The sequence below is a fragment of the Oenanthe melanoleuca genome, unplaced genomic scaffold, assembly GCF_029582105.1.
Source record: "Oenanthe melanoleuca isolate GR-GAL-2019-014 unplaced genomic scaffold, OMel1.0 S169, whole genome shotgun sequence".
NCBI lineage: Eukaryota > Metazoa > Chordata > Aves > Passeriformes > Muscicapidae > Oenanthe > Oenanthe melanoleuca.
In genome coordinates, this window is record NW_026612818.1 from 18739 (window position 1) to 37433 (window position 18695).

At 50.9% G+C, this 18695-nt stretch overlaps 1 protein-coding gene across 1 annotated transcript; it reads right to left on the reverse strand.

Moving 5' to 3' along the window:
* Window positions 1-280: 280 nt before the first annotated feature.
* SEMA7A (semaphorin 7A (John Milton Hagen blood group)) lies at window positions 281-18497 on the reverse strand. Its single transcript, XM_056515983.1, has 11 exons — window positions 18303-18497; window positions 17425-17509; window positions 16994-17104; window positions 15310-15449; window positions 14123-14301; window positions 12979-13087; window positions 11489-11687; window positions 9315-9430; window positions 7366-7517; window positions 5170-5237; window positions 281-916 (listed from the first exon to the last, which is right to left on the reverse strand). The coding sequence occupies exons 1-11, from the start codon at window positions 18495-18497 to the stop codon at window positions 567-569; spliced, it is 1704 nt and encodes a 567-aa protein (XP_056371958.1). The 3' UTR covers window positions 281-566.
* Between the last annotated feature and the right edge of the window lie 198 nt (window positions 18498-18695).

Below are 18695 nucleotides of genomic sequence, written 5' to 3' on the forward strand. Positions count from 1 at the left end.
CAAAACTCGGGAGGGGATCCCGCAGTTCCGCGGCTCCTCATCCTCCTCCTCCTCAGCGCATGCAGGGGGAGCAGCGCCCGCCGGTTCCAGCGCCCCGGGAGCAGCGCCCGCCGGTTCCGGCGCTCCGGGAGCAGCGCCCGCCGGTTCCAGCGCTCCGGGTCAGTGCAGGAGCCGCGCCCCGGGAGCAGCGCCCGCCGGTTCCGGCGCTCCGGGTCAGTGCAGGAGCCGCGCCCCGGGAGCAGCGCCCGCCGGTTCCAGCGCTCCGGGAGCAGCGCCCGCCGGTGTCAGCGCTCCGGGTCAGTGCAGGAGCCGCGCCCGGGGAGCAGCGCCCGCCGGTTCCGGCGCTCCGGGTCAGTGCAGGAGCCGCGCCCGGGGAGCAGCGCCCGCCGGTTCCGGCGCTCCGGGTCAGTGCAGGAGCCGCGCCCGGGAGCAGCGCCCGCCGGTTCCGGCGCTCCGGGTCAGTGCAGGAGCCGCGCCCCGGGAGCAGCGCCCGCCGGTTCCGGCGCTCCGGGTCAGTGCAGGAGCCGCGCCCCGGGAGCAGCGCCCGCCGGTTCCGGCGCTCCGGGTCAGTGCAGGAGCCGCGCCAGCAGCAGCAGCACCAACACGCGGAGTCGGGGCGGTGCCGGCCCGGCCGCGGCGCTGCCGCGCTGCCCCGGGAGGCGCTGGCGGTCCAGCAGGCGCTCCTTGACCAGCTCCTGGCGGAACCCCTCCTCCTCCGACACGCAGGTGTAGTGGCCCAGGTGCTCCCGCCGCACGCTGGGGATGAAGTGGAAGCAGCCGGGCTGCGGCCGGGAGGAGTTGCAGCTCCGGACCAGCACGTCCTCGTGGTACCAGCTGTAGGACGCGTAGTGAGACTCGATGGAGCAGTTGAGGTAATAGCGGGAGAACGGAGTCACCGAGATGTTCCTGAAGTCGCCTGCGGGGACACGGGAGCGGGGACAGCGCTGGGCACAGAGAGCATCAGGTACGGCACAGCCCGTCCCTGCTCTGACCGCATCGGCTGGTCGGGTTAATTACATTAATTACAGTAATTACATAAAATACATCAATTACATCAATTACATAATTTACATAAAATACATTAATTACATAAATTAAATAAATTGCATAAATTACATTAATTACATAAACTAGTTAGATAACTTAGATAAACTAGATAGATAAATCAGAGAAATAAAACAGATAAATTAGATACGTTTAAAAAGTTAGATAAATTAAATCGATAAATTAAATAAATTAAATAAATTAAATAAATTAAATAAATTAGATAAGGTAAATTAAATAAAATAGATAAATTAGATAAGTTAGATAAGTTAAATAAAACAGATAAATTAGGTAAGTTAGATAAATTAGATAAATTAGATATGTTAGATAAACTAGATAGATAAATAAGATAAATAAAATAGATAAATTAGATAAGTTAGATAAGTAAAATATAATAGATAAATTAGATATGTTAATTACATTACTTACATAAATAAATTAAATAAATTACATAAATTAGTTAGATAAGTTAGATAAACTAGATAGATCAATTAGATATGTTAGATAAGTTAGATAAGTAAAATATAATAGATAAATTAGATACGTTAATTACATTAATTACATTAATTACATTAATTAGTTAGATAAACTAGATAGATAAATTAGATAAATAAAATAGATAAGTTAGATAAGTTAGATAAGTAAAATATAATGGATAAATTAGATACGTTAATTACATTAATTACAAAAATTAAATAAATTACATAAATTAGTTAGATAAGTTAGATAAACTAGATAGATCAATTAGAGAAATAAAATAGATAAATTAGATACGTTAAAAAAAGTTAGATAAGTTAGATAAATTAGATGGATAAATTAAATAAATTAAATAAATTAGATAAATTAGATAAATTAGACAAGTTAGATAAACTAAAATAGATAAATCAGGTGAGTTAGATTAGATCAATAAATTAAATAAATAAGATAAATTACATAAATTAGATAAATTCGATAAGTTGGATATGTTAGGTAAACTAGATAGATAAATTAGATATATTAGATAAGTTAAATTAAATAAAATAGATAAATTAGATAAGTTAGATAAGTAAAATATAATAGATAAATTAGATACGTTAATTACATTAATTACATTAATTAGTTAGATAAACTAGATAGATCAATTAGAGAAATAAAATAGATAAGTTAGATAAGTAAAATATAATAGATAAATTAGATAAATTAGACAAGTTAGATAAGTTAGATAAATTAGATCGATAAATTAAATAAATTAGATAAATTAGATTGATAAATTAGATAAATTACATAAGTTTGATAAGTTAGATAAGTTAAACTAGATAGATAAATTAGATAAGTTAGATAAATTAGACAAATTAGATAAATTACATCAATAACATGAATTACTTAAACTACATAAATTACATAAATAAATTATAAAAATTAGATCAATTAGATAGATAAATCCGATAAATTAGATAAATTAGAGAAGTTAGCACCACCTCTGTGATGGCACATTTAGGAAATGAAAAATTTCCTTTTTCTCCCTTTTTTTCAGCAGATGGGGAGTGGCTGCAGGGCCACACAGAGTGATTCCCTGGATGGGATCAACCTTTCCAGGACTGCAGAAAACTATAAAAACTCTATAAAAAAATCTATTAAAACTCTAAAAAAATAAACTTTTCAGTGGATGGAGCTTGAGGACAAGCAAACCTACAGACACCGATTCCCTGATGCACATCATGGATGGGATCAACCTTTCCAGGACTGCAGAAAACTATAAAAACTCTATAAAACTCTATAAAAACTCTATAAAAATCTATAAAAACTCTATAAAAAATCTATTAAAACTCTAAAAAAAATAAACTTTTCAGTGGGTAGAGCTTGAGGACAAACAAACCTACAGACACTGATTCCTTGATGCACATCATGGATGGGATCAACCTTTGCAGGACTGCAGAAAACTATAAAAACTCTATAAAACTCTATAAAAACTCTATAAAAAAAATAAACTTTTCAGTGGATGGAGCTTGAGGACAAACAAACCAATTCTCTCCTGAGCCAGAGAGAAGAAGGCACAAAATTCTCTTTAAATGAGAATATGGGAACTCAAGTTACAGCAAAGCAAAATGTTTCAAGACGCCCAAGAAGATCCTGAAGCTACAGCCAAGCCAGAAATGCTTACAAAGCTTAGGGGCAAAAACCTGATTTTAAAAAGGAACACAAATGGGTTCAGCCACAGGAGAAGAGAGGAGAACAAGGTGTGACAAGGCTGGAGAAGTTCACTCTGAACTGTCTCCCACAGCACTCCTGGCCCTGATCCTGGAGAAAGAATTTGTGAAGTGACAAACTGACTAAAATCCCTGTCTTGGTGGGGGTGGGGAGGAAAGGAGTTCTAGATTTCATTTTATTCTCATGATCCTCTTTGAATTCTGTTGATAAATTTTGCTTCCTACCTTCGAAAGTTTGGAGGCTGTTTTGCCCTTTGAGTGTTTTCTGCTGGTCCTTATCTCACCCCACGAGGTTTTTAATCTCTTTTTCTTTCCCCCTCCTCTGCTCAGCTACAGCAGAAAATGAGTGAATGGGGTTTTTTGTGGGAATTGTGCTTTTGGTGGGATTGTGCCTGTGCCTGAAAGTGGAGGATCTTCAAACCCATGACAGAAATCCAGGACTGATGGATTGGGCTGGTGGGATTGTGCCCATGCCTGGAATGATGAACTGGAGGATTTTCAAACCCACAAGAGACATCTAGGACTGATGGATTGGGATGGTGGGATCGTGTCTGTGCCTAGAAACAGAGGATCTTCAAACCAATTACAGACATCCAGGACCCACATTGGGCTGTGGGATCGTGTCTGTGTCTGGAAAGATGGAACTGGAGACTCTTCAAACCCACAAGAGACATTCAGGAGTGATGGATTGGGCTGGTGGGATGGTGCCTTGCCTGGAACTGGAGGATCCTCAAACCCACAACAGACACCCCGGGGTGATGGATTGGGCTGGTGAGATCATGTCTGTGCCTGGAACTGGGGGATCTTCAAACCCATGACAGAAATCCAGGAGTGATGGATTGGGCTGGTAGGATCATGCCTGGGCCTGGAAAGATGGAACTGGAGGGTCCTCAAACCCATAACAGACACCCAGGGCTGGTGGGATTGTGTCTGTGCCTGGAACTGGAGGATCCTCAAACCCGTAAGAGACACCCAGGACTGATGGATTGGGCTGTGGGATCGTGCTCATGCCCGGAATGATGAACTGGAGGATCCTCAAACCCACAAGAGACATCCAGGAGTGATGGATTAGGATGGTGGGATCGTGCCTGGGCCTGGAAAGATGGAACTGGGGGATCCTCAAACATTGAGACATTCAGGAGTGATGGATTGGGCTGTGGGATTGTGCCTGTGCCTGGAACTGGAGGATCCTCAAACCCATAACAGACATCCAGGAGTGATAGACTGGGCTGGTGGGATCATGTCTGTGCCTGCAGGGATGGAACTGGAGGATCTTCAAACCCATTAGAGACATCCAGGACTGATGGATTAGCTGGTGGGATTGTGCCTTGCCTGGAACTGGAGGATCCTCAAACCCATTAGAGACACCCAGGACTGATGGATTGGGCTGTGGGATCGTGCCCATGCCTGGAATGATGAACTGGAGGATCCTCAAACTCACAAGAGACATTCAGAACTGATGGATTGGGCTGGTGGGATGGTGTCTGTGCCTGGAACTGGGGGATCTTCAAACCTATAACAGACACACAGGACCCACACTGGGCTGCTGGGATTGTGCCCATGCCTGGAAAGATGGAACTGGAGAATCTTGAAACTCATGACAGACACCCAGGAGTGATGGATTAGGATGGTGAGATCATGCCTGTGCCTGGAAAGATGGAACTGGAGGATCTTCAAACCCAGAACAGACACCCAGGACTGATGGATTGGGTTGCTGGGATTGTACCCTTGCCTGGAACTGGAGGATCTTCAGGGTCCTTTCCAACCCCAACCCTGCCAGATCCACGTCTGGTGAAGCCCACAGGATTTTTCTCTCATTTCAATCCTTCCCACCCAGCTGGGAAAAGTGATTCCCACAAATCCCAGCCACCCCAAATCCCACCATCCAAGGGCTGGAGAATCCAACAATTCCTGCCCCAGCCCAGATACATCCACCTACCTCCCTTGAGGTCGCTCCTCTGGCAGTTTCCTCGCCACGAGCCCAAGTTCAGGTTCTGGAGCACCTCCCTGGGGGTGGGAATGGGGATGAGCACCAGGAGAACTTGGGGAGTGGTGTTCAGGGCTGGGAACCCCAAATCTGCAGGATGAGCAGGAATCTGCAATTCCCACCCCAATTTCAGAAGGTTAGACGTGACCAACGAGAGACCCAGCACAGAGAGAGGTTGGGTGAACAAAACCCTTCAAGGGAGGGATGGATCCACACAGAGCACCCCAAATTTTTGGGGTGAGGGGCTGGGTGCCCAAAATCTTTCAAGGGATCTGCACAGAGCGCCCCAAACTTTCAGGGAGAGAGGTTGGGTGCCCAAAACCCTTCAAGGGAGGGTTTGAACCATGCAGAGAACCCCAAAATTTCAGGAAGAGGATTTGGGTGCCCAAAACCCTTTAAGGGAGGGATGGATCTGCACAGAGCATCCCAAAAATTTGGGGAGAGGGGCTGGGTGACCAAAACCCTTCAAGGGAGGTTTGGATCCATGCAGAGCAACCCAAATTTTTGGGGAAAGGGGTTAGGTGCCCAAAATCTTTCAAGGGATGGATAAATCTATGCAGAGAACTCCAAACTTTTGGGGAGAGGGACTTGGTTATCCAAAACCCTTTAAGGAAGGGATGGATCTGCACAGAACACCCCAAACTTTTGGGGAGAGGAGCTGGGTGCCCAAAATCCTTTCAGGAAGGGATGGATCCACACAGAACAGTCCAAAACCCTTCAAGGGAGGTTTGGATGCATGCAGAGCACCCCAAATTTTTGGGGAGAGGAGCTGGGTGCCCAAAACCTTTTAAGGGAGGGATGGATCCATGCAGAGCACCCCAAACTTTTGGGGAGAGGGGTTAGGTGTCCAAAATCCTTTAAGGGAGGGATGGACCTGCACAGAGCACCCCAAACTTTTTGAGGAGAAGGGTTGGGTGCCCAAAATCTTTCAAGGGATGGATGGATCCATGCAGATCACCCCAGACTTTTGGGGAGAGGGACTTGGGGGTGCCCAAAACCCTTCAAGGGAGGAATGGATCCACACAGAGCACCCCAAATTTTTGGGAAGAGGGACTTGCTTATCCAAAACCCTTTAAGGGAGGGATGGACCTGCACAGAGCATCCCAAACTTTTTGAGGAGAAGGGTTGGGTACCCAAAAACTTTCAAGGGATGGATAAATCCATGCAGAGCACCCCAAACTTTTGAGGAGAGGGACTTGGGGGTGCCCAAAACCCTTTAAGGGAGGGATAGATCTGCACAGAACACCCCAAAACCCTTCAAGGGAGGGATGGATCCATGCACAGCACCCCAAAATTTCAGGGAGAGAGGTTGGGGGTCCAAAACCCTTTAAGGGAGGGATGGATCTGTGCAGAGAACCTCAAAATTTTTAACGAGAGCATTTGGGTGCCCAAAGCCGTTCAAGGGAGGGATGGATGCATGCAGAGCACCCCAAACTTTTGGGGAGAGGAGCTGGGTGCCCAAAACCTTTCAAGGGATGGATAAATCTATGCAGAGAACTCCAAACTTTTGGGGAGAGGGACTTGCTTATCCAAAACCCTTTAAGGGAGGGATGAACCCACACAGAGCACCCCAAATTTTTGGGGAGAGGGACTTGCTTATCCAAAACCCTTTAAGGAAGGGATGGATCTGCACAGAGCACCCCAAATTTTTGGGGAGAAGGACTTGCTTATCCAAAACCCTTTAAGGAAGGGATGTATCTGCACAGAGCACCCCAAATTTTTGGGGGGAGGGACTTGCTTATCCAAAACCCTTTAAGGGAGGGATGAACCCACACAGACACCCCAAATTTTTGGAGAGAGGGACTTGCTTATCCAAAACCCTTTAAGGGAGAGATGGACCCACACAGAGCACCCCAAATTTTTGGAGAGAGGGACTTGCTTATCCAAAACCCTTTAAGGGAGGGATGAACCCACACAGAGCACCCCAAATTTTTGGGGGGAGGGACTTGCTTATCCAAAACCCTTTAAGGAAGGGATGTATCTGCACAGAGCACCCCAAATTTTTGGGGGGAGGGACTTGCTTATCCAAAACCCTTTAAGGGAGGGATGGACCCACACAGAACCCCCCAAACTCTCACGGCAGGGCAGCCCAGCGGGCGATGCCGCGGGCGCTTGCCCGGGGCAGGGAGGGGCCGGGCCAGCACTGACCGGCCGCGGGCGAGCGAGAGGCAGGAGGCGTTGGCCCAGCCGCAGTACGGGTCCCGGGCCAGCACGCAGCTGTGGCAGTTGTTGCGGTAGGCGCCGCACATGTCCATGGGCAGCTCCAGGACGCGGCTGCCGGAGCCCACGTACAGCACAGCCTGCGGGGAGAGCGGGGTCAGGGCAGGAACCGCGGGGAGGCGGCTGATCGGGGAGGATCCGAGCGTGGGGAGTGGGCACCGGGGAGAGGGAGGCGCCAGCAGAGCTCAGAGACTCTTCCAGGGGCTCCAGAGAGATGGAGAGGGAATTTGGAGTGACAGGACACTGGGAATGGGTTCCCATTTTCAGAGGGCAGGGTTAAATGGGATATTGGGAAGCAGACAGGACACAGGGAATCGGTTCCCACTGCCAGAGGGATGGGATACCGGGAAGGAGACAGGACACAGGGAATGGTTTCCCACAGTCAGGTGCTGTCCCCTGGCAGGTCAAAAAGGAGCTGGAGCTGTTGGAGGGAGGGAAAGGAGAGGATCCGAGGGTGGGGAATGGGCACCGGGGAGAGGGAGGCGCCAGGAGAGCTCAGAGACTCTTCCAGGGGCTCCAGAGAGATGGAGAGGGACTGGGGACAAGGGGTGGGGGACAGGAATGGATTCCACTGCCAGAGGGATGGGATACTGGGAATGGGACAGGACACTGGGAATGGCTTCCACTGCCAGAGGGATGGGATACTGGGAAGGGGACAGGACTCAGGGAATGGTTTCCCACAGTCAGGGGCTGCACCCTGGGAGTCAGGAAGGAGCTGGAGCTGCTCAGAGAGGGCAGGGAGAGGATCCGAGGATGGGAGAACTGGGAATGTTCACCTGGAGAAAGGAAAGCTCCAGGGAGAGCTCAGAGCCTTTTCCAGGGGCTGCAGGAGAGACTGAGGGGGAATTTGGAGTGACAGGACACTGGGAATGGGTTCCCACTGCCACAGGGATGGGACACTGGGAAGGGGACAGGACACTGGGAATGGTTTCCCATTTTCAGAGGGCAGGGATGGATGGGATATTTGGAAGGAGACAGGACACAGGGAATGGTTTCCCACAGTCAGGTGCTGCACCCTGGTGGGTCAGGAAGGAGCTGGAGCTGTTGGAGGGAGGGAAAGGAGCTGATCCAAGAGTGTAGAACTGGGAATGTTCACTGGAGAGAGGAAAGCTCCAGGGAGAGCTCAGAGCCTCTTCCAGGGGCTGCAGGAGAGACTGAGGGGGAATTTGGAGTGACAGGACACTGGGAATGGCATCCCACTGCCACAGGGCAGGGATGGACGGGATACTGGGGACAAGGACACTGGGAATGGTTTCCCATTTTCACAGGGCAGGGATAGGTGGGATATTGGGAAGGGGACAGGACACAGGGAATGATTTCCCACTGCCAGAGGGATGGGATTTATGGGATATTGGGAAGGGACAGGACACTGGGAATGGTTTCCCACTGCCAGAGGGATGGGATTTATGGGATATTGGGAAGGGACAGGACACAGGGAATGATTTCCCACTGCCAGAGGGATGGGATTTATGGGATATTGGGAAGGGACAGGACACTGGGAATGGTTTCCCACTGCCAGAGGGATGGGATTTATGGGATATTGGGAAGGGACAGGACACAGGGAATGTTTCCCACTGCCAGAGGGATGGGATTTATGGGATATTGGGAAGGGGACAGGACACAGGGAATGGTTTCCCGTTTTCAGAGGGCAGGGATGTGTGGGATACTGGAAGGAATCGTTTCCTGTGAGGGTGGCAGTGACCAGGATGGAATTCCCAAAGGCCCTGTGGCTGCCCTAGAAGTGTCCAAGGGCAGGGTGGACACTGGGGTCTGGCAGTGGGAGGTGTCCATGCCAGGGGGTGGGGCTGGGTGATCAGGAAAGGTCCCTCCCAGCCCAAATAACCCCGTGATCCCCCCCAGTCCCAGCAGGGACCCACCCTGGCGTGGTCCAGGATCATGGACTGGATGGGATCCTTGCTGGGGAACACCTGGATCTCCATGATGTTCTGCACCCCGTCTGGCAGCTCCACCACCTTGTGGATGGAGCCCTTGTCTGGGGAGAGAGAGGGGGGACAGTGCCAGGGGATCCCCAGGGAAATCCCACCCCAGAGGGTGCCCAGCCCCTCAGCCTGGGGAGCTCCTGCAGGGTTTGGGACCCCTGGTGTCCATCCCAACCCTGCAGGGCCTTGGTTGTGTTTAAACCCGGGATCCTGGAAAATCTCTATTGCTCTGTCTGCCTGTTTATCTAGTTCTCTGTTCCTATCTCTCTATTTCTCTCCAATTCTGTTTCTCTCTTTCTCTCTTTCTCTCTTTCTCTATTTCTATCTCTCTATTTCTCTCTAATTCTTTTTCTGTCTTTCTCTATTTCTCTATTCCTATCTCTCTATTTCTCTCTTCTCTAATTCTGTTTCTCTGTTTCTCTCTATTGCTGTTTCTCTATTTCTCTGTTTTTCTCCTTTTTCTGTTCCTCTGTTCCCATCTCTCTTTTCTCTCTATTTCTCTGCTTCTAACTCTGTCTCTCTGTTTAACTCAATTCCTCTATTTCTCTAATTCTGTTTCTCTGTTCTCTCAGTTTCTTTCTCTATTTCTCTGTTTCTATCTCTCTATTTCTCTCTAATTCTGTTTCTCTGTTTCTCTCTAACTATTGCTCTGTTTCTCTACTTCTCTATTTCTGTTTCTCTCAAATTTTCTGTTACTCTGATTCTATCTCTTCTATCTCTTTCTCTCTCTTTTCTCTCCATTTCTCTGTTTCTCTCTAACTCTCTCTGTTTAACTCAATTTCTCTGTCTCTGTTTCTCTAATCCTGTTTCTCTCTAACTCTATTGCTCTGTTTCTCTATTTCTATCTCTCCTTTCTCTCTATTTCTCTGTTTTTCTCTCTGTCTATTATCTGTTTCTCTGTCTCTATCTCTTCTTTCTCTCTAGCTCTCTTGCCCTGTTTGTCTATTTCTCTATTGCTCTGTTTCTCCATTTCTCTGTCTCTCTCTAGCTCTATTTAACTCTCTCTATTTCTCTGTTTCTCTCCAATTCTCTTTCTCTGTTTCTCTCTATTGCTCTGTTTCACCATTTCTCTATTTCTCTCTAACTCTTTATCTCTGTTTATCTCTATTTCGCTGTTTCTCTATTGCTTTGTTTCTATTTCTCTGTTTCTCTCTATCTCTATTGCTCCATTTCTCTATTTCTCTGTTTCTCTCTATCTTTATTGCTCTGTTTCTATCTCTATTTCTTTTCTCTCTATTTCTATTTCTCTGTTTCTATCTATTGCTTTGTTTCTCTCTATCTCTATTGCTCTGTTTCACCATTTCTCTCTAACTCTATTTCTCAGTTTCTCTCTATTGCTCTGTTTCTATCTCTATTGCTTTGTTTCTCAATTTCTCTATTTCTCTCTAACTCTCTATCTCTGTTTCTCTATTTCTTTTTCTCTCTATTTCTATTTCCCTGTTTCTCTCTATCTCTGTTGCTCTGTTTCACCATCTCTCTATTTCTCTCTAACTCTCTATCTCTGTTTCTCTCTGTTTCTCTCTAACTCTCTATCTGTTTATTTCTCCATTTCTCCATTTCTGTTTCTCTCTATCTCTATTGCTCTGTTTCTATCTCTATTGCTTTGTTTCTCAATTTCTCTATTTCTCTGTTTCTCTCTATCTCTGTTTCTCTATTTCTTTTTCTCTCTACTTCTATTTCTCTGTTTATCTCTGTTTCCCTATTTCTTTTCCTCTCTACTTCTATTTCTCTGTTTCTCTCTATCTCTGTTTCCCTATTTCTTTTTCTCTCTACTTCTATTTCTCTGTTTATCTCTACTTCTGTTTCTCTATTTCTTTTTCTCTCTACTTCTATTTCTCTGTTTATCTCTGTTTCCCTATTTCTTTTTCTCTCTACTTCTATTTCTCTGTTTATCTCTGTTTCCCTATTTCTTTTCCTCTCTACTTCTATTTCTCTGTTTCCCTCTATCGCTTCATTTCTCTATTCCCCAAAAAACCCACACTGCACCCACCGAGAGCCGGCTGCACTTTCCCAACCACCGATCCCCGCCGGGCGGGTCCTCCCCCGGCCGGGCGGGGTGAGGCAGCACCGGGACAGGGCGGAGCCGCCCTCGGGGGAGGATTTTGGCTCACCTGTGGCCAGGTACAGGACGTTGTAGCGCTGCCCGCCCGCCGCCGCCACCTCGTGCACCCCCAGCCTCTGGTAGCGGTGCTGGTTGTGGAACAGGGGGCCCCGGCCCGGCCCCAGCGGCTCCACCCGCTCCTCCACCTCGGGGTGGCTGTCCGCGATCTTGAACGTCTCGCTGGGGGTGTGCTGCCCCGAGGGGACGCACTGCGGGGACAAAGGGGGGGGAAAAGGGGGGAAAAGTGGGGTAAAATGGAGATAAGGGGGGTAAAAGGGGGATAAAAGGGGAATAAAGGGAGGTAAAGGGGGATAAAGGGGGACAAAAGGGGGATAAAGGGGGTAAAAGGGGAATAAAGGGGGTAAATGGGGGATAAAGGGGGACAAAAGGGGGTAAATGGGGGATAAAAGGGGATAAAAGTGGGGTAAAATGGGGATAAGGGGGTAAAAGGAGGATAAAAGGGGAATAAAGGGGAATAAAGGGGGGTAAACGGGGGATAAAGGGGGAAAGAGGGGGACAAAAGGGGGCAAAAGGGACATAAAATGGGGAAAAAGGGGGGAAAAGTGGGATAAGGGGGTAAAAGGGGGATAAAAAGGGGAATAAAGGGGCATAAAGAGGGATAAAAGGGGACACAAGAGTGACAAAAAAGGATAAAATGAGGGTAAATGGGGGATAAAGGGGGAAAGAGGGGGGTAAAAGGGGGACAAAGGGGGATAAAAGGAGGACAAAGGGGGGTAAAAGAGGGACAGAAGGGGGTAAAATGGGGAATAAAGGGAGGTAAAGGAGGGTAAAAGGGGATAAAAGGGGGACAAAAAGGGATAAAGGGGGGTAAAGGAGGGTTAAAGGGGATAAAAGAGAGGTAAAGGGAGACAAAAGGGGGATAGATGGGGATAAAGAGGGTAAAAGGGGGATAAAGGGGTAAAAGAGAGATTAAAAGGGGGTAAATGGGAGATAAAAGGGGTATAAAAAGGGCATTAAAGGGGGGTAAAAAGTGGGATAAAGAGAGGGTAAAAGGGAGGTAAAAGGGGGACAGAAGGGGACAAAAGGCACAGTCAGACGGGGCTGGGCGCTGAGGATGGCGGGGGGCGCCCAGCGGCGCGGTGCCGGCGCTGCCCGGGGTGCTGTCCCCGCTGTCCCCTCTGTCCCCGCTGTCCCTTCTGTCCCCGCTGTCCCCCCTGTCCCCTCTGTCCCCCCTGTCCCCTCTGTCCCCGCTGTCCCCTCTGTCCCCGCTGTCCCCGCTGTCCCCGCTGTCCCCACTGTCCCCGCTGTCCCCCCTATCCCCGCTGTCCCCCCTATCCCCTCTGTCCCCACTGTCCCCGCTGTCCCCGCTGTCCCCCCTGTCCCCGCTGTCCCCTCTGTCCCCGCTGTCCCCCCTATCCCCCCTATCCCCTCTGTCCCCACTGTCCCCGCTGTCCCCGCTGTCCCCGCGGCAGGTGCCACCCTGCCCTGTCTCTTCGGGACGGGCCCTTTCCCATCCTCCCTCCCTGCCCTGCCCCTCACCTGGCCGGGTTTCACCTCGGGGCTGGGGCCGCTGTAACCCTTGAGCCGCGACGTCCTGAAGACGCGATCGATGTCCCCGAAGGAGAAAACACAGACGGCAGAGCTGCCCCTGGCAGGGGACAGGGGGGTCAGGGACAGCGGGGTCGGGGACAGCGGGGTCGGGGACAGCGGGGTCGGGGACACGGACACCCCCCGAGGGGATGGATCCCGGCCCGGAGCACTCACAGGGACACAGACACCCCCCGAGGGGATGGATCCCGGCCCGGAGCACTCACAGGGACACGGACACCCCCGAGGGGATGGATCCCGGCCCGGAGCACTCACAGGGACAGGGACACCCCCGAGGGGATGGATCCCAGCCCGGAGCACTCACAGGGACACGGACACCCCCCGAGGGGATGGATCCCGGCCCGGAGCACTCACAGGGACACGGACACCCCCCGAGGGGATGGATCCCAGCCCGGAGCACTCACCAGGTGTGATCAGGGACACGGACACGCCCGAGGGGATGGATCCCAGCCCGGAGCACTCACAGGGACACGGACACCCCCCGAGGGGATGGATCCCGGCCCGGAACACTCACAGGGACACGGACACCCCCCGAGGGGATGGATCCCGGCCCGGAGCACTCACAGGGACACGGACACCCCCGGCAGGGGATGGATCCCAGCCCGGAGCACTCACAGGGACACGGACACCCCCCGAGGGGATGGATCCCGGCCCGGAACACTCACAGGGACACGGACACCCCCCGAGGGGATGGATCCCGGCCCGGAGCACTCACAGGGACACGGACACCCCCGGCAGGGGATGGATCCCAGCCCGGAGCACTCACAGGGACACGGACACCCCCCGAGGGGATGGATCCCAGCCCGGAACACTCACAGGGACACGGACACCCCCCGAGGGGATGGATCCCGGCCCGGAGCACTCACAGGGACAGGGACACCCCCCGAGGGGATGGATCCCAGCCCGGAGCACTCACAGGGACACGGACACCCCCCGAGGGGATGGATCCCGGCCCGGAGGATCAGTGACACGGACACCCCCGGCAGGGGATGGATCCCGGCCCGGAGCACTCACCAGGTGTGATCAGGGACAGGGACACCCCCCGAGGGGATGGATCCCGGCCCGGAGCACTCACCAGGTGTTGGTGAAGAGCCCGTAGACCTTGGCGCGGCGCCAGTCGCCCGCGGGGACGATGAAGACATCCTGCAGCCAGTTGAAGTTGCCCTTGGTGACGGGATCCACGCAGATCAGCGTGGCCTTGAGGAACGTGGTCCACTTGGAGGCCGACAGGGAGCTGGTGCCTCCCTTGTCCCCCTGGGGACAGGGACAGAGGGATGCCACAAACCTGCAATTCTGGGGTTTCTGTGCTCTCTAACACTGACACCCTGCTTTGGATGGAAAGGCTTCCAAATTTAACCAAGTTAAAATCAACGGCGTGTCATTAAATCAAGTGTGCGATTTCACGTGGTGAAGGGTTTTGAATTTGTGGGTTTTGTAATGTAGCATGGTGTGGGACAAAATAGGAGATTTTGGGTTTTTTTCAGTGCTCATCATGGTTTCAGGCAGTTTCTGGTTGGACAGTGCTGCACTGAGGGTTATGGAAATTTAGTTATTGGGTTAAAAATATAAATAATATAAATAATAATTCTCTGTCAGACTGTTTAGCTTTAAGAGACCTTGTAGCAGATCTCTCTCCATTTTGCTCCCTTCTAGCTGGAAGTGTCACTGAACTTTGTGTACTTTAGATAAAATTTAATCTTATCAAAAACTTAATCACTGCTCCAGTGGATACAGGAGGCTGCACGAGCTGACAATGTGACCAAACACTTCTGGTCACTCTTGTTTGATTTTTTGGAGTCAGGGTTTGGGGGGGAACACCCAAAATCCCGATGGGGAACTGCAACCATCCCAGTGTTACAAGCACGTATTACATTATTGGCTTTTCACAAATATTAAAATGGATGCTGTATGTACAATGCTGGAAAATTTTGCTGTATGGATAGCAAAATTAGCTCTGCTATTAACAAAACTTAGAAATAGCAGGGTGATAAATCTATATTTTTCTTGGGTTATAACGTGGTGATGTAAAAAGCAAATAATTCAGAGAACGGTAAAAAAGAAAATCAGGAAATCCTTCACATTCTTGGATTATTGGACACCAGAACCCCATGGAAGGAATTTATTGATCCTCCAGCAGGGAGCCACAAGGAGAAACTCTAAATAAAACGATTTACATGTTGGGAGGGGATGATTTTTGAATAATGCATGAAAATCTATGAATATGCAAAACATTTTCCGAGCCCGTGCGTGTTCTGCAGGTACCTTACACAGCTGGGCCACCCTGGAGATGTTCCGGGGAGCCTCGGGGCTCTTGTCGGGGTTGTCCTCACGGAAGAAATAATAAATCTTGTCCTGGTGAGGCTCCTCGTGCCTCAGCGTGGTGGCCTTGACGAACTGAGGGTCTGGGGAGGGAAGGGGCAGAGTTTGGACGGGATTAAATCCAGGAAAGAGCCGGGGTGGGGACAGGGATGTGCCCCAGGGAAAGGGAGGAGCGTTTGTCTTTACACAGATAAAATCAGCACTGAGGGAGAAAAGAAACAATGGGGTGGATTCTACTGGCTGGTTTCTACTGCGGGTTTGCTGATAAACTGGAAGATTAAAAAAAAAAGTAATGGGGAAAAATTAGTAAAAACAAACTAGTAAAAAAAAGTAATGGGGAAAAAGAATTAAGAATTAAAAGGGAGGGTTGTACATCAGAAGGGAATCTCAGGTATCAGGTGTTCTGGGAGGTCAGCCCATGGGGAAAGAGAGGGAAAAGCAGCCAGGAAATTGGGATAAAAGGGAGGCTGCACCCTCCAAAAATTTGAGAGATCCCCTGGCCTGTTTTGAATAAAACCCTTCATTTGAATGAAACAAAAAGGACTCCTCTGTCTCCTTTTTGGACATAAACCTCTGGTGTTTGTGGAGTGATTTTCCTGACATGGAAAGGCAAATCCCTCCCAGCTCTGGGAGCTGCTGTGGGAAGGAATGATCCCTGAAGAGGTTTGTTGGGAAAATCCCATAACACCGTTCCTATAAATGCCATGGGGGCATCCCTGGTCCCTCAGAGCCTCCCTAGCTGCTGTTCCCATGGCAGGGATGGCCTGGGGTCAGAGACCTGGGAATGCCCTGGGGTCAGAGATCTGGGAATGCCCTGGGGTCAGAGATCTGGGAATGTCCTGGGGTCAGAGACCTGGGAATGTCCTGGGATCAGAGACCTGGGAATGTCCTGGAATCAGAGATCTGGGAATGTCCTGGGATCAGAGCCCTGGGAATATCCTGGGATCAGAGATCTGGGAATGTCCTGGGATCACAGATCTGGGAATGTCCTGGGATCACAGATCTGGGGTTTCCATGGCAGGAATGGCCTGGGATCAGAACTGTGGGAATGTCCTGGGATCAGAGCCCTGGGAATGTCCTGGGATCAGAGCCCTGGGGTTCCCATGGCAGGAATATCCTGGGATCAGAGCTCTGGGAATACCCCAGGATCAGCCCTGGGGCTCTCAGCTCTGATTTGCTTTCCCCCTCCCTGTTTTATCCCGGTGTCATTGCAACTCCATTTTTTATCCCGGTGTCATTGTAATTCCATTTTTTATCCCAGTGTCATTTTAATTCCATTTTTTATCCCGGTGTCATTGTCATTCCATTTTTATCCCCATAATCCCCCGTTTCCCCCTGCCTGGGAAGGCACCAGGGCCCCAGGGGAGGGGAGCAGGGTCCTTCCCACCCTGCCCAGCCCAGCCCCGGTTTCTCCCTGGCTGGGGTTTGCCAGCACTGGAAGTTGCCCAATGCTGGAGGAGCACTTTGTGCACTTTGTGCGTTTTGCACCACCCAGTTTCCTTCCCCCTGCGTTTCCCCATCCCCCGAGGTGACTCCCTTGGTGTGCCTGGGGGCAGAAGCAGCGCAGTGACAGGGTGAGGGGTGGCAGGGAATGTCCCCTCCCTCCCCCGGGAATGTCCCCACTCACTCTGCATCACCGTGTCGCTGGTGTAGAGCTCCCCGCCGCCCCTCACCCGGCGGAACCGAGGGATCTTCCCGTTCTGCTGGCTCTTCTTGATGGTGGAGTAGATGTCCCGGCCTGAGGGACAGCGGGGATAAAGCAGCCAGGATTCCTGGGCAGCACAGGGGTGCTGGGGGTGGGGCAGGAATCCCAGTCCTGCACCCCGTCCGTGCAGGGTGGGACAGATCCCGGATTTGTGGAGGGATCCTCACTGTGCCCCTCCTGAGCCAAAGCCATCCCTGATTCCCACACAGAGCCCATCCCACACCCCTCTGTCCCAAAGGGACATTCCCATGGGGACACCCAGAGCAGCTCAGGGGGCTCCTGTTAGTGCCAGGGAGGCTTTGAGCACAAAACCACTGGAGAAGAGGAAAATAGGAAAATATTCATTTTCTTACCATCAACAACCACCAGGGTGTTGGAGTCAGGGGTGAAGGGAGCGATCCCTCTCCCATCCCAGGGTGGGCTCAACTTCCTCTGGGTCTGGGAAGGACAGGGGATCCTGAGTGGGGTCAGGCTGGGTTTATCAACTGGGATTAGGACAGAGGGATCCTGAGTGGGGTCAGGCTGGGTTTATCAGCTGGGATTAGGGAAGGACAGATCCTGAGTGGGGCCAGACTGGGTTTATCAGATGGGATTAGGGAAGGACAGGGGATCCTGAGTGGGTTCAGGCTGGGTTTCCCAGCTGGATTAGGGAAGGACAGAGGGATCCTGAGTGGGGTCAGGCTGGACTTATCAGCTGGGATTAGGGAAGGACAGGGGATCCTGAGTGGGGTCAGGCTGGGTTTATCAACTGGGATTAGGGAAGGACAGAGGGATCCTGAGTGGGGTCAGGCTGGGTTTATCAGCTAAGGGAAGGACAGAGGGATCCTGAGTGGGGTCAGGCTGGGTTTATCAGCTGGGATTAGGACAGAGGGGATCCTAAGTGGGGTCAGGCTGGGTTTATCAACTGGGATTAGGCAAGGACAGAGGGATCCTGAGTGGGGTCAGGCTGGGTTTATCAACTGGGATTAGGGAAGGACAGAGGGATCCTGAGTGGGATCAGGCTGGGTTTATCAACTGGGATTAGGGAAGGACAGGGGATCCTGAGTGGGATCAGGCTGGGTTTATCAACTGGGATTAGGGAAGGACAGGGGATCCTGAGTGGGGTCAGGCTGGGTTTCCCAGCTGAGGGAAGGACAGAGGGATCCTGAGTGGGGTCAGGCTGGGTTTATCAGCTGAGGGAAGGACAGAGGGACCCTGAGTGGTTTCCCAGCTCTTTGGGATGTGCCCTTACCACGTTCCAGCAGGTGGGGGCGCAGCCGCCGGTGCCGCACACCAGGAGCCCGTCCCCGTACTGCTCCACCAGGGTCAGGTAATTCCTGCTGTCCTCCTGCGGGGACAGGAGCCGCAGTGGCACCGAGCCCCAGCACCCCACAGCTCCCCAATCCCTCCTGGGTTTCCTGCATCTCCTCATCCACAGGGAGCTCATGGGGAGCACGGGCAGCTCCTTCACCCCAAATCCTCCCCATCCCACTGTTCCCTCCTTCACCCCAAATCCTCCATCCCACTGTTCCCCCCTTCACCCCAAATCCCAAATCCTCCCCATCCCACTGTTCCCTCCTTCACCCCAAATCTCCCCATCCCACTGTTCCCTCCTTCATCCCAAATCCCAAATCCTCCCTATCCC